The sequence below is a fragment of the Acomys minous genome (assembly GCF_964271855.1).
Source record: "Acomys minous genome assembly, chromosome: 1".
In the NCBI taxonomy this organism is placed as follows: Eukaryota; Metazoa; Chordata; class Mammalia; order Rodentia; family Muridae; genus Acomys; species Acomys minous.
The window spans coordinates 27,398,240-27,421,438 of record NC_140483.1 but is presented as its reverse complement, the minus strand read 5'-3'; the positions used below and the strand labels follow the sequence as shown (position 1 = coordinate 27,421,438).

The 23,199-nt window shown below is 39.9% G+C and overlaps 1 protein-coding gene across 9 annotated transcripts in view; it reads right to left on the bottom strand.

The window, feature by feature from the left end:
* Positions 1–23,199, bottom strand: part of POU2F1 (POU class 2 homeobox 1) — a 139,224-nt gene that overhangs the window by 9,797 nt on the left and 106,228 nt on the right. For all 9 annotated transcript variants that reach the window (XM_084790093.1, XM_084790088.1, XM_084790090.1 and 6 more), the window contains 5 exons: positions 21,193–21,334; positions 19,677–19,822; positions 18,201–18,380; positions 15,311–15,416; positions 1,060–1,405 (listed from right to left, as the gene is read on the bottom strand). In XM_084790093.1, the coding sequence (XP_084646219.1) occupies positions 1,060–1,405; positions 15,311–15,416; positions 18,201–18,380; positions 19,677–19,822; positions 21,193–21,334 (920 nt within the window). The remainder of the gene's footprint in view (positions 1–1,059; positions 1,406–15,310; positions 15,417–18,200; positions 18,381–19,676; positions 19,823–21,192; positions 21,335–23,199) is intronic.

Below are 23,199 nucleotides of genomic sequence, written 5' to 3'. Positions count from 1 at the left end.
GTGTAGTTCAGAGCAGCTTGGGAAGAGTGGGGATAGACATAATCAAAATCTATTATACAGTTATGAAATCATCAGAGAAAAAACTACTATGTGAAAAATACAGAGTCAGGTATCACTTTACTCAAAGTTTTATCCATTTTTGAGAATTAGAAAGTAGATAAACATGCCTGCAATCCCAGCACTCAGGGAGGCAGAGGCAGGGGGATCGATGTGAGTTTGAGGCCAGCCTGGTCTACAAAACAGGCTCAGGACAGCCAGGGATACACAGAGAAACTCTGTCTTGAAAAACCAAAAACAAAAAAAACAAAATAACAAACAAACAAACAAACAAACAAAAAAGGAAACAAAGTAGATAAACAACACTTTAATGAAGAGAGCTTAAGAATAATACGAATGGGCTGGAAAGATGGCTCAGAGGTTAAGAGCACTGTCTGCTCTTCCAGAGGTCCTGAGTTCAACTCCCTGCAACCACATGGTGGCTCACAACCATCTATAAAGTGATCTGATGCCCTCTTCTGGCCTGCAGATGTACATGCAGACAGAGCACTGTATATATAATAATAAATAAATAAATCTATAATGATGATGATGATGACGACGACAACAACAACAACAACAACAATAACAACAATAATAGGAATTCTGAGCTTTCTTCCTGGTTCTATCACTGAATTACTCAGTGTCTCAGTTCTGTGTTGCCATGTGGAATTTAATAATGTAGCTATTTAGGTTTTTTTTTTTTTGGTTTTTTTTTTGGTTTTTTTCGAGACAGGGTTTCTCTGTGTCGCCTTGGCTGTTCTGGACTCACTTTGTAGACCAGGCTGGCCTCGAACTCACAGCAATCCGCCTGCCTCTGTCTCTCGAGTGCTGGGATTAAAGGCGTGCGCCACCACGCCCGGCAATGTAGCTACTTAGAAACCTAAGTTCAAGTCTACAATCTAAGCAGCCCATCTCAGATTTGCTTTTCGTCTAGGACAGTGATGAAGAATCTTCTCTATGAGTTACAAGGATAAGTCCTTAGCTCTGTTTTGGATAAAATGGAATGGGAAAGCTCCTTACCCAGCAGTGAACTGTGAGGGCGCCATCAGGCCTGGGTTGAGTCCTGCAGCAGCAGCCATAGCAGCAAGACTGGCATTTGCTGGCAATTGTGCAGCTCCTTGGAGAGCAGCAGCAGCTGCTGTTTGCAAGCCGGACGCTGTCACCATCACCTGGCTGGCCCCGAGAGGGGAGGGAAGAGGCGTGGAGGTGGTCTGTGTTGTGCAGGTCTCGCTGGCACTGGAGGCCTCAGAGGTGGAGGCTGAGGCAGAGGGGGAAGGACTCAAAGAGGGGGATGTGACTGCTGAGGAAGCAGGGGGTGCTGTGGAGATCACGGTGGCTGTGTTGTTAGATGTGGTGTCTGTAGTGCCTGAAAAGAGAACCGGATTAGAGAATGGCCTTCTCTAAGTGGGTCTGGAAAACTATCATATTTTCCAGCATATAAGATGACCCCCAACTTTAACTTTTCATTTTTCCAGTTAAAATATAGAGTTTGCAGCCCAAGTCTGCTGCACAGGATGTGTATTGGAAGAGGGGTAGTCTTATACAGTGAGTATATTTTAACTGGAAAAATGAAAAGTTAAAGTTGGGGTCATCTTATATGCTGGAAAATACAGTAGTCACTTCACCTAGTATCTAGAATCAAAGGAATGATTAACCTACTATCCATTAATCCTTAATTTGTTCCTTTTTTAAAAAAATTAAACTAGCTTAGCATTTCTACAGAAATTAATAATAAACAATTTTAAAGTCAAAGTTATGAATGAGTCCTACTTTAAGAGACAAGTCCAATGACATAGTTCTGAAAGAAATAGCAGTTCTTTTCCCCCAGTAACAATTTTCTGTTTAAAAAAAAAAAAGGTAAATGAGGGGCTGGAGAGATGGCGCAGGGGTCCAGAGCAGCGGCTGCTCTTGCAGAGGGAAGCTCGGAACCACCTGCAGCTCTAGTTCCGGGGCATCTGAGGCCCACAGACACCAGACACACATGTGGTACATACACATGCATGTAGGCAAGACATTCACACACACTGAAAGCAAAAACCCCAAACAAATCTGTTTTGAAAAAAAATCCAAATAAGGCATGGTGGCACACACCTTCAATGCCAACACTTGAGAGGCAGAGACAGAGACAGACACAGAGACAAGACAGATGTCTATGAGTTCAAGGCCAGCCTGGTCTACATGGAGAGTTCGAAGTCAGTCAGGTCTGCAAAGTGAGATCCTGCTTAAAACAAAACCAAACCAAAACTAACATCATTTTAGTATTCCTTATTATTCCTTAGATTTGCGTTATACCTACTATAGCTACAACACACTTTAATTTTAAACAGCCATGTTTCAAACGTTCACAAGCCACACGTGGTTAGTGAATGCCATAGTGCATACCACACATTTAAAATGTGTGGAAGTTGGCAAGCTGGAGTTTAGAGGCAAGAACATCTTAACGATCTCCAGTGAAGTGTCTACCAATGTAAAACATATAGAGCAAACCCTCTAATTCCAGATGGCAGTAAATGCTCATCCTGTTTTCCTCCTCTACTTCTTTTGGTCAATTTGTACAAGTTAAGAGTCATTTAGGAAGAGAGACCCTCAACTAAGGAAATGCCTCTGCTTGATGTATCTGTGAGTGAGCCTGTGGGGCATTTTCTTAATTAATGATTGATATAGGAGGGCCCTGTTCACAGGTGTTGCCACCCCTGGGCAAGTAGTTCTGGATGGGATAAAAAAGCAGGCTGAGCAAAGCCATGAGGAGCAAGCTAGGAAGCAGTACTCTTCCATGGCCTCTGCATTAGTCCCCATATTGAGTTTATGCCTTAACACCCCTCAGTGGTATACTGTAAGCTGGAATAAACCCACTCCTCCCCAAGCTGCTTTTGATCATGGCGTTTTATCACAGCAATAGAATCCCTAAGTAAGACAATGCTACATTATAAAAACAAAACAACAGACAACAACAAAACCCCCATCAAAACAAAGCAAGAAAGGAGTATAGAGAATTTAATTTAGTGAGACTCAACACGTCCTATAATAAACCACAGGTAAGTAGAAAACAAGACCCATGTGGAAATTACAAAAGCAAACATAACACATCCTTTAAAACTTCTATACAGCAATGCTATGATGCATACAAGATTTTCAATATATTATAAAATAAACAGCCCAAGTAAAAGAATTATCTTGAACCCATGAGTGAAATATTCAGAAAAATCTTACGGAAGAAACAGCTTCTGCTGCAGAAAACCCTCCCCTGTAAGAGCTTCAGCACACTTAAGTTCCTTTGCTGCATCAACATCTAGAGCCCCACCCTATGTTCCTTTCTGCTACCTAGTTTTCTTCATAAGACACTGGGAGGGACTTAGACCTTTTAAATGAGCATCACCTGATTCCTTACCTCTACAATGCTATCAAAGTGGCTCATGGTCTCTGAACCAGGTAAGCTTACTTACCTTGTTTACTGCTAATATGAAAACAATTTACTACTGTTTTTGTCCTTCTCAAAAAACAAAACAAAACAACAAACAACAACAAAAAACCACGGTGCTTTCTATATATTACAGCTGCCTCTAGCTAAATACAATTATACCAGTGCGGCTATTATTAAGCCTTCCCTCTTGAGTAATTCTTCAGTTCTAAGTGTCCTGGATCAAGCCTGCCTGTCTCCTGCTGCAGTGGCAAGTCTCGTAAGTCTCCAGTTGCACCGTCTTCTAATATCTAGCCCTTGTTCTATAGGAAGATAAATGTGCTTCTTATTTCTCTTCTATAGGAGAAAAGTTCCAATGTACTTTCAATTTCCTCTTGGCCAATTTTTCATTGTATGAAACCTAATTTTACCTGTAATGCTAAGTTCTGAAACTGAAACTACCCATTTCCACAAAACCTCAAATCTGGAGGTCAAAAGGACTATTGTACTTTCCTCTTCACTGCATAAATGAAATAATCTAGCCACTTGTTAAGTCTTGTAGTCGTATTAAGAAAATGTCAGACAAATCAGTGGGTTTAATCTAGGCTAGATGGGTTTTTTTCCTGGTTAATATATTATTCATAATCTAGGCATCTCCAATTTGATTATCATGTAGCCACTGTGACATAAAACACAGCATGATCTCTAAACGAACCCTCCTAGCTACGCAGTCATGTTCCAGTCATAGACCTCCGTCATGATCTGAATTCTTGGTAACCTGATTCACCTGAGCACTCTATGGGAGCACGTGGGCTTTCAGGTCCTCAGCACCTTAACAAGATGCTACCACACACTCAACAGGGGACTTAGATGTGAGATCCTAGCACATGTGGGATCCCTAGCATCTCATCTTGCTTTCCACCCTTTCTCACCTTTTCTTTTGAAGTATGATTTATATGCCACAAAACTTGCCCAATTTAAATGTCAAGTTCAGTAACATATATTTCCAGAGTTCTTTAACCATCACACAATCCAGACTGAAGCACCACCAGAAAAAAGGGGTGACTACAAGCTCGTGCTGGCTGTAGCCACTTCCCAAGCTTACCCTGTCTCCATAGACTTGCTTTTTTTTTTTTTTTTTTTTTTTTTTTTTGACATTTCACATGCACAGAATTGTTCACTATGTAATTTTGTGCATCTTAGCCTGTAACTTCAGGCTTTGCTATACTACACTGAAACAGGAGCCACCACTTTGCTTTTGGGGGATGGATTCTATTCAGTGGTGCAGATACGCTGTGTGAGCTTTGGCTTGTTTCCATTTTGGGGCTGTCATAAATATGCACACACATGTAAGAGTTATGATATCAATGTTTTCATTTTTTTCTTGAGGAAATTGCTTCACTGGATGATATATTTATGTTTTTAACCCACAAAGAAAATGCTAAAGTGGTTTCCACAGTGACAGTATCATCTTACATTCCCACAAACCATGCATTATGAACAGCAGTTTTTCTGACCCTCAATTCTTATCTATCTTGACTGCAAACATCCTATAAAGTATGTCTTTAATTTCCATAACAAGCAATACTAGTGAGCATCTTCTCCTATGTTGTTTTTTAGTTGTGTACTTCTCTGGTAAAGTATCTACTTAAATGTTCTGGGCCATTTTTTTTTTTTACTATTTTTTTTTATTACTATTTTTACTTTTTTTTTTTTTTTTTTTTTACTATTTTTTTTTGAGCTTTTTTTTTTTTTTTTTTTACTATTGAGCTTTAAGAGTTTCTAGAATGTTCCAAATATAACTTCTTTTTAAAAAACATGGGCTGGGTGTGATGGCACACAACTTTTATCCCAGCACTCGGGAGGCATAGGCGCATGGATCGCTGTGAGTTTGAGGCCAGCCTGATCTACAAAGTGAGTCCAGGACAGCTAAGGATACACAGAGAAACCTTGTCTCGAAGGAAAAAAAGAAAGAAAGAAAGAAAGAAAGAAAGAAAGAAAGAAAGAAAGAAAGAAAGAAAGAAAAAAACAAGACATGCTCTATTACAAACATTTTCTTCCATTCTTTGTCCTGTGTTTCCATTTTCCACAAGATGTCTTCTATAGCACAAAGGACTTTACTTTGATGACACTCAATTCATTATCTTTAAATTTTTGTTTAAGAGTGAGTGAGTGTGTGTGTGCTCACTTGAATGTACAAGCACATAGGTGCCCACAGGGGCCAGAAGAGGACACTAGATTCCCTGGCACTGGAGTTGCCGGTGCCTGTGAACCACCACAGGAGCTAGGAACTGAACCCAGGTTTTCTGCAAGTGCAGCAAGTGCTTTTGACTGCAGAGCCATCTCTCTAACTCTGATTTTTTTTAAAAAATAGTCTGTAAGTGTTGTATCTATGTTGCAGTAAAAAGACATGAAGACTCCCCTACTATTTCCTAGAAGTTCTATGGATACATTCAAGCATCTGACCCATTTTAGTTTTTGTTCCTGGCACAAGAACCTAAAATGGTCTTTGTGCACTTTGACACCCAGCTGTTCCAGAAGCACTTGTCAGGGACTTGTTCCTCTACTGAATTGTCTTAGCTACTTGTCAAAACTAATAGAGAGTAAATCAAAGTTTTTCTTTTTCCTAGACAGCTTTGTTTCATGTAATCTATTTTATGAAGAGTTTAATCTTATCTTGATTACATTTATAATCAGCTTTGAAACCTGGCTATGCATACTCTCTAAGTTCATTTTTCCCAAGTCCTTTTCATATAGATTTTTAAGTAGATCCCTTTAATACTTATTTTAGAATGAGCTATTTGTTTATGTGGTAGAATTATGACTGTTGAATCAGATATAATAAATTAAGCCAGAGACAGGCAAGTATCATTTTAAGAGTGCTGGAATATAAGATGCCTCTTAGAATTTAATTTTAGAAAGGAAAAAAAAAAAAAGAATTTGATTTCAGGCTGGAGAGTAACAGTAAAGTACTTGCCATACAAACACAAACACCCAAGCTTCATGCCCAGAAAGCATAAACAAACCAGGTATGGTGGTGTGGGCTTCTAGCTCCAGTGCTGGGCAAGTGCTAGCCAGCTGGCTTAGACAAACTGTGAGCACCACGACCCAAGAAGAGATCTTGTTTCAAAAAACAAGGCATCTAGCTGCCCTGAGGAACACTGTGTGAGGATTGACTTCTAGCCTCCACGTGCACGTACACCAGCATACACATGTAAACAAACATACACAGGAGTTTAGTTTGGGCTACCAACTAGTCTTCTACATACATTCTGCATAAATTATCTTGAACCATTTTTTGAGTATATACAAATACAACTGATTTCATATGTAGGCTAACTTGAGTAAGGGCAGTGTAATTTCTCCCTTTACTAAACTAGCTGTTACAATGTTAACATGAAACATTGTCCTGGGTAGAAATGTTTAGTTTGGTCATTTTTTAAAAATTAAAATTTATTTTTAAAATTTTATTCACTTTACATCCTAATCGTAGCCGCTTCCTGGTCCCACTCTCCCTCCCTCTTTCCCTCTTTGCCACCCCTACCCCCGTAGTCCTCAAAGAAGGTGGAGCCCTCCTCTCCTACCAACTGATGCAATCCTAGCAAGTGTCATCAGGACTGCCTGCCAGGGGGAAGTGACCTAAGAGCAGGGAACTGAGTCCATGGCAGAGACAGCCCCTGCTCCCCTTACTAGGGGACCCATATGGAGACTGAGCTGCCTATCAGCTACATCTGAGCAGGGGGTCTAAGTCCTCTCCATGCATGGTTCTTGTTTGGTGCATCAGTCTCCACAGGCACTCCTGGGTGCAGATCTGTGGGCTCTTGTGGTCTTCTTGTGCAGTTCCTGTCCCCTCTCGGTCCTTCTATTCTCCCCTCTTCCATAAGATTCCCTGCCCTCTGCCCACCTCTGCCCAAAGTTTGGCTGTGAGACTCAGCTTCTGCTTCAATCCCCTGCTGGGTGGAGTCTTTCAGAGGTAGGCCTACATCTATGGTAGGCCTCCAATCCTGTTCCCTCTCTTCAAATGGTTCCAGTGTCTAGTCTATTTGCCCTTCTGAATGAGAATTAAACATCCTCCCTAGGGTCTTCCTTATTACTTAGCTTCTTTAGGTCTTTGGACCTAAATTTCATGATGTCCTTGTTTTTTAAATAGCTGAATAGTATTCCATTCATATGGAATAACAAAAAATCCAGAATAGCTAAAACAATCCTGTACAATAAAAGATCTTCTGGAGATATCTCCATCCCTAATCTCAAACTGTACTATAGAACAACTGTAATAAACACTGCAGGGTACTGGCACAGAAATAGACTGGTGGATCAATGAAATTGAATTGAAGACCCCAAAATAAACCCATATACCTATGAATACTCGATTTTTGACAAAGAAGTCAAAAGCATACAATGGAAAAAATATAGCATCTTCAACAAATGGTGTTGGCCTAATTGGATTGCTACATGCAGAAAAATGCAAATAGATCCGAAATTATCACTCTGCACAAAACTGAAATCCAAGTGGGTCAAGGACCTTAACATAACATAAAACCAGAAACACTAAATCTATTAGAAGAGAAAGTGGGGATGAGCCTGGAACACAGTTGGCACAGGAGACAACTTCCTGAACAGAACACCAACAGCTCAGGCTTTAAGATCAACAATTAATAAATGGGACCTCATGAAACCGAAACGCTTCCGTGAGGCAAAGGACACTGTCAGTAAAACAAAATGACAGCCTACAGACTGGGAGAAGCTCTTCCCCAACCCTACATCTGACAATGGGCTAATATCCAAAATGAAGAACTCAAGAAATTAAACACCACCAAGCCAAATATCCCAATTTTTAAAAAATGGGGTATAGAGCTAAACAGAGAATTATTAACAGAAGAGTATCGAATGGCTGAGAAACACTTAAAGAAATGCTCAGTATCCTTAGTCATCAGGGAAATGCAAATCAAAACGACTCTGAGATTCCATCTTACACCAATCAGAATGGCTAAGAGCAAAAACCCAAATGACAGCACATACTGGCAAGGATGTGGAGAAAGGCAACACTCTTCCATTGCTGGTGGGAGTGTAAACTTGTACAACCACTTTGGAAATCAATCTGGTGCTTTCTCAGAAAACTGGAAATAGCGCTACCTCAAGAGCCAGATATACCACTCCTGGGCATAAACTTGAAAGATGCTGCACCATACAACAAGGACATTTGCTCAACTATGTTCATAGCAGCGTTACTTGTAATAGGCCGAAACTGGAAACAACCCAGATGTCCCTCAACCGAAGAATGGATAAAGAAACTGTGGTACATTTACACTACTGTCCGGCCATTTACTCATGCTTTTGCAGCATGTTTTGAGTAGCTGTTCTTGATCCCTGAAAGCAGCACCTTATGTTTCAGATCAAAGAGCTTTTTTTAAAAAAAAAATCACAAATGGTTTGGACTTGTCAAATACCTTTTATTCAGCTACCCAGGTCTTGTCTCAATTTCTATTGTACAATATGCTAATCAGTGTTCAGGTATCAAACCAACTGTATATTCTTGGGGCAAATCCCCCAGTCATGATGAATAATCTGTTTTATATGTGTCAATTTTGATTTGTAAGGATGTTTTTCTTTTCCTTTTTCTTTCTTTATCACTATTGGAGACTGAGCCCGGGGCCTCACACATGCTAGGCAAGTGGTCAGCAACTCTCAGCCTGACTTGGTAAGACTTAACTGAGAGTTCTAGTGTATCTTTTCATGAGGCAATGAGTTTATGTTTTTATTGTTTTTTGTTTTTTTGTGATATATTTATTTAGCTTTTGTATCAGAACATTGCTTGCCTTGCATAGAAAAAGTCCTTCCTCTATTTTCTGGTTAAAAATATCTTTAAAAAATGTCAGATTAAATGAAAAATTAATAAGAAATTAACAAATTCCACAGAACACTATTAAAACTATCAGGGCTTGGGGTTTTATTTGTGAAGCTTTTAATTAATAATTGCTCAACTGCTTTCAGTCTATTTCGATTTTCTATTAAAAAAAAGTTTTGACAATTTGTTAATTTCTAAGTTCTGTGTCCATTTTACTCTACACTATCTTTGTTTAGAATGAAGTTGTTGTCCCTAGAACGCTAGTTTGCCACATTACACAGCAATTTTAAGTATAAACCTCAAAGAACTGAAAATATATGCTCATGTACAAACCTGAATATGCAATTCACAGCAGCATTAAAAATAACTAAAACCTGCTATTACCCCAATGCTATTGGCTCATGAATGATAAACAAAATACTGTATATCCACAGAATGGAATACCATTTAGCTATGAGAAGAAGCACTTATATATTCTGCAGCACTGATAACATTAGAACATATGCTAAATGAAAGAAGCCTGGCATATTGAAAGGGCCACTTATATGAATTCATTTCTCTAAAATATTAAAAGCAAGCAAACCAAAGTGGACAAGTATGCCTGGGTAGGGGGAGGACTGATATATGGCCTTATTCTTTGGGGTGATGGAATTACGCCAATAATTAGATAGTTATAGCAGTTCCACATGTTGTAAGTTACTAAGACCCACGGAACTGAGCACTTTAAAATTGTATGCTGAAAAAGGTGAACTATAAGCCAACATCTGCCTTAATTCTAGCTATTTGGGAGGCAGAAATAGGAGTGAGCTCAAGGCTTGTCCCATCTCAAAATAAAACAAATCAAACATTATATGCCAATTTTCATTTTTCTTCTTTCTTCTTTTCTTTTTTGAGGCAGGTTCTTTCTATGTAGCCCTGGCTGTCCTGGAATTCACTAAGCAGAGCAGGCTGGCCTCGAATGTGGGAGATCTACCAGCCTCTGCTCCTGAGTGTTGGGATTAAAGGTCTGGGACATCACACTGCTCCATTCTGGTTCTGTTTAGTTAGTTACTTTGATAATATGTATCTTTCTCCTTTTTCTTGATTGTAGATGAATTTTTTATTTTCAGTTGCATTTTTTCTCTACTGCTTTCTTTTATTTCATTTCCTCCCTATAATCCTTGTTATTTATTCTTCCCGCTTGCTTTGGGCTAGTTTTTCTTCTTTTAAAAAGTATGATGTTTCCTTTCTAATTTTTCAAGACAGTCTCACTTTGTGACTAAATTAAGCTTGTACCCACTCTCCTCTTGCCAAGTGTTGCAATCATGGGCATGCAGCTGATCTCTACGCTTCCTATACTCCAGAAGTTTAAGTGTGAGCTGTGGGCTGCTGGCCTGTGATGTTGTTTCTCTGATGTCTCTGTCACTGGGGACAGGCTGTTATGATGGCGTCTGTCCACTCTGCTGGGGTCACACTGTGTACGCCACTACTGCCTCCAGAGATGCTTCATTTTTCAGTTGTATAATTTTAAAAATTCTCTTAATTTCTCGTTTTCCCCCCCTTTGGCATAAATTTCTAATTTAATTTCTAAATATTTGAGGATTCCCCCAAATATCTGTTGGTTCCTAAGAAGACAAAAGACAACATTTTATATGATTTTAATCCATTAAATTCAATTTTTTAGCAACATGTTAATTTCTAAACATTCAAAGATTCCTTAAGTTTTTTTCTGTTGTTGATTTCTATAAAGGCAATATAGTAAGGCGTAGCCTTTAATCCCAGCACTCAGGAGGCAGAGGCAGGCTGATCTCTGAGTTCAGTGGCATCCATACAGAGAGCTCCAGGTCACAGGGTTACACAGTGAGATACTGTCTTTAAAAACAGAACAAGGGCCGAGTGTGATAGCGCACAACTTTAATCCCAGCACTCAGGTGGACCTCTATGAGTCTGAGGCCAACCTGGTTAACAAAGCCAGGACCAAGTCCAGAAATCTTGCCTCAAAAAACCAAAAAGAAAACAACAACCACCACCACCACCACCATCACCAAACCAAACAGCTGGGTGCGGTGGTACATGCCTGTAATCCCAGCACTTGGCAGGCAGAGGCAGGCAGATCTCTGTGAGTTTGCTGCCAGTCTGGTCTACAAAGCAAGTCCAGGACAGCCAAGGCTACACAGAGAAACTGTCTCAAAAAACCAAAAGAACAAACAGTGGGTTAGAAAGATGGCTCACTGCTTAAGAACACTGGCAGCTCTTCCAGAGTACCCAGGTTCAATACCCAGCACCCACATGACAGCTCACAACTATCTGTGACTGTAATTCCAAAGGATCCAACTCCCTCACACAGACATATATGAGGGCAAGACACCAATGCACATAAAAATAAATTAAACCACACGTACACTGTATGATTTTAACCTTTAAGTTACTGATCCAGTGTCTTTAAGGATGAATGTTCCAGATATACCTGAAAAGACTGTTTTTTCACAGGGATGACAGCCAGGTCAAGCTGGTCGATACTGTTTAAGTCTTGTGTATCTTTGACAATATTTTGACATAGTCACTAAAAGTGGAGTATTGTTTCCTACTATTGTTGAAGCGTCTATTTCCTCTTTTAATCATGTTCATTTTTCCTGCCTGTAGAGTGGGCCTCACTGTTAAGTAACTAACTCAAATTGCTATTGTCTTTCTGAGAAATACATTTTCACCATTATGAAACATTTTAGGAAATTGGTGGAGACAGAACACTAGTAGTTGAGTGTGGTTTTGAAGCATCTAGGAACACTGTGTCTTTCTGGAGGGGTGCCGTCTTATAGTCCCTCTAAAAACGTTTGTCAGGACCTTTCAGGCGCCAAGCACATGAGAAAATGAAGATAAACACATCAATTATCAAGTGTTTTATTATAAGATGGTAGAGTGAGAAAATATTTTCCATTGTTTTTTAAACCTCATTTCAAACAGTAGTAAAGACACACAAGGTCATGAGACTTCCAGGGGCAGATATCGTGTATGAGATTTAGACAAATTTGCAGAAATGAGAAAGAAGAAAAAAACAGGCTTATAAAGAAACCAATGATAGTTCAGTTAGCTAGGGAGAATTATTCTGTTGGGGCCAAGAAAGTCCAAACTCAGAGTTGCCATATACCAAGGCAGGAGAAGGAGAACGGAGAACAAAGTGAATATGGGACTGTTTATACAGTGGGCTTGCTCATCTCTCTACTAGACCTTGCATGAGTTGAGCTAATGTTACCAACTATTCAAAGAAAAGAAAGAAATCTGAGTGAAAGATTAATATTAAAGTGTGGGGAACAAGCAGATATAACTCTTTCTTTGGTTAAGAGTGAGTGTGAACTGCTACCGTGTAGCAATTTACTCTGGGATAAGCCTCGATTTTGCAGGGAAGCTCATTAGGGCACAGGGTGTTTTAAAAGGAGTTTGAACATCCCATTTGGTAAAGAAGTTCTTTAAACTCAGGAAATAGACAACTCAGAGGCTTTCAGAAGTCCCTGAAGCTGAGCAGCTAGACCAGGCCCTCCCTCAGCCATCATATATAAGTGATAAATAAGAACTTGCTGAGAGACACTTAGTCAAGCCGACTGAAAGAGACAGACAGTCAAGCTGAGCTTTGTACTCTTTGGGTACAAAGAGGCTCAGACCAACTGAGCTGTCGAACAGGCACTACAACCTGCCAAGCTGTCACCCATGCTGGGTATGCGTTTGGCAATGCAGCTGTCACTGAGTTATTTCTGCTCCTGTAACCAACCTCTCTTCACCCATATTCCTGTAAGGAACTCCAGTGAAACTCACTGGGTCACTAAGTTGGACTGTGGTGGTGTCCTTACTTTGGCCTGTCATTGGTTCACTACCTGGGGTGAGTAGATATCTGTTCATGTCTCTTTAGGAACAGTGTCACAAGAGAGGGTAAAGCCGCACCTTTGCCAACTGAGCAGCTGGGGGCACAGGTTTGTGCCAACAAGCCTGGCTTTTGCTTTTTTATTTTTTTATTTTTTCAAGATAGGGTTTCTCTGTGTAGCCTTGGCAATCCTGTACTTACTTTGTAGACCATGCTGGCTTCAAACTCACAATGATCCACCTGTCTCTGCCTTCCAAGTGCTGGGATTAAAGGCATGTGCCACCATGCCAAGATCCTGCTATTTGCTTTTTAATGTCTGAACCACTAGGGTTTTTTTTTTTTAAAAAAACAAAACAAAACATGAGTATCCTTAGGTCTGATTCAATGATTTATAAGTTATTGGGAAGACAAAGTTCAGTTTTACATTTCTGGATGATTGGCAGTCAGAAGGGAGGAGCTTCACATCACTGGTGTTCAACCTAGTACCAAGCAGTCACAGCTTGCCTACGAAGCAGAAGGGTTGAATTCTACACACTGAAGTGTGTATGTGTGTACTTCACTACATGTGTAGGTGCATGTACACTTGGAGGATGCTGGGTGTTTTCCCCAATTATTATTTAGTTTCTGAGATAGAGTCCCATTGAGCCTGAAGCTTGCCCATTTGGCTAGCCTGGCACAAACTCAGGGGACCCTATGTCTCTGCCTCCCCAGTGCCTCTACACCTAAATTTTGGGTTCTAGGGAATTAAACACAGGTTCTCATGTTTGTGTGGCAACCATTTTAATGACTAAACCATCTGTAGCCTGGGGGTAGGTGCTGCTGAAGGTTATAATTTATGTACTCCTTTTAAGTTACTAAAAACTGCATGCATGCCTATTTTATGGAAGGAAATTCTCAATGAGGCCTAACTGTCAAGAGGTCACAAAGTACTGTTTAGATTACATAAAAACTTGACATTTTTTAATGGCTTAGAAACACAATATGAAGCCAACTACTAAATTTTTCTAGCATAGTAAGGCCACAGAACTAAAGAGATGTTATAAACTTAAAATATGAATTTAAAAACAAAAAACAAAACCCAAACTGACAAAGTCTCCAATTCCAGGCCAAGTTACATTTGATCATGAAATATTATAAAGCAATCTAATGGCTTACTAGCATATAATAAATCATTAGCATAGCTTATGTAGTATGTATCACAAAAAGTAAAACATTTGATGACAATGCTGAATCATTTTAATGCTTTGGGAAATTTTCTTTCAGAGGAGGAAAAAAAAAAAAAAAAAAAAAAAAAAAAAAAAAAAAAAGAAAGACTAATATATTCATTTTATAATGAGTGTATCAGGCACTTAGCTGGACATAAAAAAGAACACAGTACTTAGCTCTTTACAAGTACTGGGACAGATTTATAAAGGAGACAGATTTATGAGTATCTGACAACTTTAACTTCCTAGAGAAGTTAAGGAATATTTCCAATGAAAACTAATATATAAGCTGGAGCAGATTACCAGTATCACACCAAGAGCTGACTATCAGACCAAGAAATGAGCACTACAATGGACATTTCAAGAAACAGGAAATATTGACAATGGCACATGTGTTGAGGTGGGCAAAAGTCTAAGAATAAAAGTACTCAATGATGAAGTGTATGTTTCTCTGAGTGTTAAAGCTGGGCGCAATGGTGCACACCTTTGGTTCTGGTGCCCAGGAGGTGGAAGCAGGTGGGATGAGCTCAAAACCAGACTCGTCTACATAGTGAGTTCCAGGTCAGCCAGGGCCTGGTTAACATTACTATGCTCAGCTCATATTCAGGGTCACACAGACACACATACACACATGCATGTGGAGGCCTGAAGTGATGCTGAGTATCCTCCTTGGCTGCTCTCTATTTATCAATGCAGGCTCTCTGACTGTATCTGGAACATAACGATTTGGCTAGCCTGGCTTCCCCAGCACCGGATTATGGGTGGGCTACTAAGCCCACTTGGGTTTTAAGTGTGTACTTTGTATCTGAGCTCTAGTCTTCATCATTATGTTCACTCAACAATCTCCCTAGACCCCGCCCTACACATATATTTAAAAAAAAAAGAAAAAAGCCCACAACCAATTCCTATCTTCAGGTAGCACCTTCATGATTTATCAGGTCTTCACAGAAACCCACCTGGTAGTGTGCCTGTGAGTTCGTGTTGCTTACCTGTAAGAGAGAGATTAGTCACTGCAGCACTGGCTAAGGGAAGGACAGGGTTGACTGTGAGGGTAGTTGCTGAACTGCTTGTCACAAGGCTTGGAGTGGTTGCCACCTATAGGTCAGACAGGAAAAAAAAATGCATGTAGCATAATCAGAACTTGAATAGCACTTAAATGAGAACAGTGATGAGTCAGACAGACTCTAAATCAGCTAGAAATGGTATAATTGTCAACATCACCTAAACAAGAGAACTATGTGACAGCACCGGTGTTTATATGGTTTTTACTTCTGATTCTACGGAAGTATTACTGCCTGTCTGTTTCAATCCATCTACCCACCCATCCATCCATGCATCCGTCCATCCATTTTTGAAAGAGGATGCTCTGTAGACCACACTAGCATAGGCCACTACCGACTAGTTGTTTTACACTCTAATGGCTAGACTTAGTGGCACACACCTTTAGTCCTGGCACTTGGGAGGCAGGGACAGACAGTTCTATGAATTCAAGGCCAGCCTGGTATACCGAGTGAGTCCAGGATAGCCAGGGCTACACAGAGGAACCCTGTTTCAAAAAACAAACAGAAAAAGACACCCTTGCTATGTAGCTGAGGCTGGCCTAGACCTCACTGAGTTAACCAGACTGTCCTCCAATACAAAGATCCTGAGTCCCGAGATTAAAGGTGTGTGCCGTTACTAGGTCAGGGACTTGTGGCTAGACAGACAACAGCGGAGAACCTAGTGTTCTTCTGCTAAATGGATACAGTATTAAACCAGCTCCTAAAGATCTAGCTTTACATTTCTAAACATCCATTAGAGAAACTCCTTCTTGAACTAGATGGAGATTAATACCATGGCTCACGACGGGAGACTGAGGAATGCTCAGCACTGAAAGGGAGATCTGCATCAGACCCATTCTTCCTAGGAAAGGGTCTATGAGCCAGGGAAGGGGGGTGATTTTCTGACCCAAAAGGGCACTCTACTAGAACCGCACAGCAGTTGGGACAGTACGCTCAAGACCCACACAAGCTCAAACCAGATAAAATCCCAGGATGAAGAAGGAGGTGGGCATGACCTCTAACCCCCAGCTCTGGAACTACTGGCAACTGACAGCTGTTGGGAGCAGGAAAGCCAGTTTTCTTTAAGTTGTGGCCATTTGTCAATGACATCCTAGTGGATGGTCATACATCTAAGAGGATATGGGGCAGCAGAACTTGGACTTGATGGCTTAACAGCACCGCCCCCCAAGTTTGTTTTTTCGTGTGTGTGTGTGTGTGTGTGTGTGTGTGTGTGTGTGTGTGTGTGTGTACACGTATGCTGCAGGAGTTGGGGAAGGGGGAAATACAATTAAAATCTATTGAAATTCTCAAAGAACTAATAACAAATGAAGGTGTGTGCTTGTGTGCCCCACCATTTCCCAAGCTCTAGTGCAGCAGATTTTTAAAGCAACCTTGTGGTTCTTTTTGAAATATTATAATATTTGACAGTCTTGTAAGACATTGCCTTCTGTCTATGACAGCTAAGCCTAAGAAAAAAGTCACCTACACAAAATTATTATCTAATGACTATGACTCTTGTAACTACTATGTCAACTTTAACACTAAAACCTTACTATTTAATAATCCTTAATTTTCACTTAATAAATAATGCTTGCCTTAGTTTAAAGAAACCTTTTGGAGCCAGGTGTAGTGCCACATGCCTTTAATTCTAGCACCATGGAAGCAGAGGGCAAGCAGATCTCTGTGAGTTCCAGGTTAGTCTGGTATACATAATGAGTTCAAGTTAGCCAAGGATACACAGAGAAAAAACCCTGTCTCAAAAATACTAAGAGGGAGGGGAAGAGCTTGTAATATGGAGTAACATTAAAATAAAATAAAAGCAGATGAACAAGAATAAAAGGACATAAGGGCAGATTCAACAGTCTGCCCTGTTTCTGAAGTCTGACTGCTTCATGGCAGTGGTCTACGATGATCCTAAAAGGAGGAGGATAAAGCAGGCCATCCTATGGCCATGGCATGTCTCTTCCAGCCAGGAATGCTTTCCTGCCAATGGCAGGAGTGGCCAGTAAGGTTCTGTATGAAGGCTGCCCTGCGGTCCCAGAGTGAAGCTCTGACACGACTATTCACACTTGGGGATTCCTGACACTTCATCAGGTAAGTTTACTAAAATGGGCTTCAGAACTGAGCAGGAATAAAGAAGGAACATGGTATATTTTTTCCAAGTTATTGGAATCAGGAACAAATCTACCATTATAGTTGTAGATGAAAATGCAAAGGAACAGAAAGGAATTCAAATTGTTTACTTCCAAAAGTAAAAAAAAAAAAAAACCAGTAAGTTCTGGGGTTCACAATGATAGATTTCATAATTTTGCAAATATTTCAAGTAGACATTTTTATATATTTTCAACAAGTATCTCTCTCTCTCTCTCTCTCATACACACACACACACACACCTGTTCTAGTTTGAATAAAGATGCTTCTATAGGCTCATGTTTAAATTCTTGGTCCCTAATTGGTGGCAGTGTTGGGAAGGATTAGGAGTGTAGCCTTGCTGGAGGAAGTGTATCACTGGGAGGGGGCTTTGAGGTTTCAAAATCCCATGACATTCTCAAGTCTTTCTCTCTGCCTCCTACTTGAGGATCAAAACTTTGAGTTCTCTGCTATTCCTATGCTTCACCATCATGGACCTACCCTCTGAAAGCTGAAATTACATGTTTTTTTGTTTTTTTAAAAAATAAGCTGCTATGGCCATTCATTGTGGCTATGTGTGCTATGGCTAATCACAGCAACAGAAAAGTAACTAAGATAGCCATTATGAAATGAGTTGACCACACACAGGTCATTTGTAGGACTAAAAATTAGCCCTTAAAGCATTTGTCTCTTCCATATCCACTCTTACCAGTGAGGTTGGGCTGGGAAAAATTGCTTTGATAGGTGAGCTGCTGGTCCCACCACTGCTTGGTGGGTTGATTCTTTTCTCCTTCTGGCGGCGGTTACAAAACCAAACACGAATCACCTCCTTTTCCATATTGAGCTGTTCAGCAATCAAGGTGATATCTTCCGAGGTAGGCTTTTGATTCTAAGAGGAAAAAAAGCCCCTTTTTTAGAATCTTGAAAAAAAAAATCATTTTAGAAAAGACACCGAGGGTAGGGAAGTGTCGCCATCTTAGGAAAATGGACAGCTTGTTTGTGGAACTACTCAAAAATAAATAAATGAATAAATAAATAAATAAATAAATAAATAAAATAAATCATTTTATTTATTTGCCATGCTAGAGATTGAACCCAGAAACAAGTGCTCTACACATCTGTCCCACATCCCAGTCTCAGAATGATTTTCTTTTTCTTTTCTAAGGATTTATTTTATTACGTGTACAAGTGTTTTGTCTACATGTATGTAGAGTAAGCCCAGACCATAAGACAATGCTGCTCGTGAGCCACCACATGGAGTCAGGGATCTGACCTACATCTTATGTTGGCCAGGCTGCCTCTGCCTGCTGAGTGTTGGGATCACAGGCGGTGCCACCACTATTCAGCCTTTTTATGTTTTTATTTTTTTGTGACAGAGTTTCTCTCTGTGCAGCCTGGCTGTCCTGGAACCCACTTTATAGACTGGTCTCAAGCTCACAGAGAGCCACCTGCTTCTGCTTCCCAGGTGCTGGGATTAGAATGCTTCTGCCTGGCTATGGTCTATTCATCCTAAAGTTAACAAAATAAGACAACCTTACATATGACAAAGAATGTGTAAGTTTCTCAGTGCTTTATGCATACTAACTTGGACCTCATACTATGCTTCTGAGTCAGAAAAGGAAGATAGCTTTCATAGGTGCAGAAAGTTCATTCCGAAATCAAGTGAGGTGCCCCATCACACCTTTAATAAGAGGCAAAAACAAGAAAGACTCCTGACTCAGTGTTTCCTCAAGTAAACACAGGTCTTTCTGTATTAGAAGTCAATTTTTTTGTTGTTGGAAGTCGTTTTTTTTTTAAAGCCAAGTATCTGTTGAATTAATTTGAATTACATTAATAGGACCTTTGGGGTCTCTAGTGTTGTGCCCTAAACTACCATTCTAGGCACAAGGACATTAAAATTCAGTCAACTAAACCAATAGTGTTTCTTCTGGACAGGCATGGTTTCCTCTGGAGGTCTATGTTCATGAAATTGTCCTGCTTGAGGTACTTTTCTCCCACCTATGTTCCCTACCAAATGCTCACATAATTAGAACCAAAGTCTCTCTGGAGTTCTGCAGTACTAAAGTGTCAGTAATTATAACATCTCACTTCTTCAGCCCAGCAGGGTGGAGGAAGACTAGGCTATGTTTTAATATCTATAGTCCCTAAAAGTAAGATGCACATAAAAAGCGAACACCTCACCAACCTCCATGAAACTCTTCTCTAAGGCCACACGAATGTTGGTCTCTATGCTGGTGCGTTTTTTCCTCCTACGATTCAAGCCCTCAGCCCCCAACCCTGGAGAATTCAGGGCACTTGGGCTAGATGCTGTAGAATCAGACGAGAGGTTCTCTATAAGAGTGAAGAAAACACACAGGGGAAAAGAAGCTGAGTTTAAGGATTCACATGCAGGAATATATGAATAATAAAACTGGTAAAATAATTAAAGCTCAATGTTAGTATGAGACTTTTAATGTAATCCACATTAGAGCAATATTCACCACCTCTGATTTTTCTACTGTCCTTTTGGCATTCCTTGTCCCAGGATGGTTATCTTTTGTCACCATTCATTTTTGTTTTGTTTCTGAGAATACAAAGGCTCTATTCCCCCACATATACTACACTTCCCTCAGTTCTGTTCTTTTGCTTGTTTATAAGATGAAAAAAGAAAAGAATGTTTCTTGGAAATCACTGGATATTTAATGTTTAATCTAGAGATGACTTCTCAGTCTCTCGGCTAATAGCAGGGAGAAGGCACCTCGAAATTCTTTAGGCTTAGGACTGCGTTCTTTCTTAACAGCTGAAGAAGCCTGGGTACACTCCAATAGATTTCTTTCTACTGGATGTAAATAGAGTTTAAATGGATCAGTGGCTTTTGCCTGTAACTGCAAAAAAGACAACAGATGGCTCAACTCTACCCCCTGCTACTAAATCAGTATGGCAGGGTGTGGAGGTGAGCATGTCTCACGCTCTTCTTTTTTAAGGGCCTAATTTTTGTTTCCATCTATAATGGAAACCACATGGTTGCGTGTCTTTGTGGTCCCTTTTAGCTCCTGAATGAAGTCTATGATTTTGTGGCTCAAAATTTCTAAAATGATATCTCAAAATAAATATTCCAAGACCAGAAGCTTAACTTTTCTATGAAATAGGTGGCCATTTTTTTTTTTTTTTACAAAAGTAGAAATATTAACAGGAACAAATTCTATGGTAATCTACTCAAAGAAGGAATACTGTCTGCTCTTTAAGATTATTTATACATACAGGCCATCTAATCTTCATCCTCAAAAAATTGTATGCCCATCCTTAATCCTGGGTCAAATATAAAAACATTTCAAGACTACAGTTATTACTGGTTATTTATACTGTAATTAATGGAATACTAAGATGAACTATCCCTAATCTACATAACATAGGATTATTGGCTCCAGCACTCTGTAGTATCAGCAATATGGTAAGATCCCATTTACAGAATAATCCCTCCTAGAAAAAAACCCCATGGGCAATGAAGACATTTCTTTCTTTCTTTTAAGATTTATTTATTTATTATTCTGCCAGCAGGTGTGCTTGCAAACCGGAAGAGGGCACCAGATCTTATTATGGATGGCTGTGAGCCACCATGTGGTTGCTGGGAATTGAACTCAGGACCTTCGGAAGAGCAGGCAGTGCTCTTAACCTCTGAGCCATCTCCCCAGCCCTGATGAAATTTTGTTATATTCATTTACCTGCATCATTTAGCCACTTCTCTAAAAGTGGCTTTAACTTGCACATGTTCTTAAAGCTGAGGTTCAAGGCTTCAAAGCGAGAGATGGTGGTTTGGCTGAAGTCATTTCCGTATAATTTCCCCATAGCGAGCCCAACATCACCCTGAACAATATAGAACAACAAAGTGGAGAGAGAAAAAAAAAGAGATTCATGTTACTAATGTTTCCAACTTCTGTCCTGAAAGGCTACTCCAATAACTGCTGCTCTAGACAAACATTTGGCCATCACTTTCTTTACTCCATCTTTCCATCAACTTTGCCTGCAAGGAGAGTCCAGGACTGTAGGGAGAACTCAGCAGGGCCTTGATCATAGATACCTTCAATATTAACCTCATAAGCTTTCTATTTTGAGTCTCTTCTTGTTTCCTTACATGACTATAATCATCACACCAAAACTTCCAAGTCTTCAAAAATAGTGTTGATATATGAAAGCCCTCCATTAATACAAGCAAAATACTTTAAGTACCCTTTAAAATCTACATCTAATACTTAGAGGGATTAGATGTTTAGATAATCCAGCAGTTTATTCTTCTTACTGCATTTTATTTACTACTATTATTAAAATTTTTATTTTTTATTTTTTTGTTTTTTCAAGACAGGGTTTCTCTGTGTAGCCTTGGCTGTCTTAGACTCACTTTATAAACCAGGCTGGCCTTGAACTCACAGTGATCTGCCTGCCTCTGCTTCCTGAGTGCCTGGATTAAAGGCATGCACTACCACGGCCGACTATTTATTTGTTATGTAATATGTATGTGGACCCAGAGTGCCATGGTGTCCATATGGAAGTCAGAGGACAACTTGAGAGAGCTGGTTCTCTCCTTCTACCTGTAGATGTAGGTCTTGAGGACTGTGCCCCAATCATCAGGCTTAGTGGAAAGTGCCCCTAAACCAGGAATTTCTGAACCACCAAACTTCACATAAATCACTTTAAAATTCAGAAATGACCCCTTACTCTTTATAGTTTTTTTTTTCATAAGTATTTCTGGAAGCTGTGGGGAAAAAAATATCTACTTTCACCCTTAGTTTAGATTTCAAAGTTGGTCACAAAACCAGTTATTCTAAAGGACCACATTTGTAGCCATTAGAGAGATAGAAATTCACAGTAGAAAGGTTTGACCCATTTAGTCAAAACTTCATGGGCACCTGAAACTTGGTAACCTTATTGAAACAGAACAATGACTCTGAATACATTACAAAAGATGCCTTTCTCCACGAGCCTATCACCTTTGAAATATACACAGTGCTGCCCTCCAGCCGGATTTCTCTTGTTCTAGTCATTTTACAGATAACAGGAGGAGCTCATGGAGTTTAAATGGCTCAGACACCTGCTTCAACTAGATTAGTGATAGGGCAGAAAAGTACAGCATTTCTCATACAAAATACTGCAAAAATCACTCTGCTGTGACAGTCAAGTCTCAAAAGACTTGGCAACATTTTTTTAGTTAATTATTTTTATTTTTATTTATATGTATGAATGTTTTGCCTGTATTGCTGTATACACAACATGTGTACAATGCCCACAAAAGAGGGCATCATCTCCTTTAGAACTAGAGTTACAGGTCACTGTGAGCCATCATAAGAAAGCTGGGAACTGAACCCAGGTCCTCTGCAAGAACAGCAAGTGCTCTTAACCACTGAGCTATCTGTCCAGCCCCAAACTATGAAGTTGTGATCTTCCTGCCTCCATTTCCCAAGGGCCAGGAGTCTAAGTTTGTGCTACTATGCCCTGCATTAGGACTGATTTCATAGGCAGAGGAAACTTAAAGACAACCTAATATTGACTCTATCACATAGTTATCACTGATCTTTCTTGTATGGGTCTATAATGAACAAGGAGCAGGACAAAAAGAAATATAAAATGTAGTTTGAGGAGAAAAGAGTGCCAGGAAATTTAATGTTGGAGCCAAGGTTTGTGATGAAACTGATAAGGAGAAACGGAATAAAGGGAGTAGCACCCTTAGGGCAGAG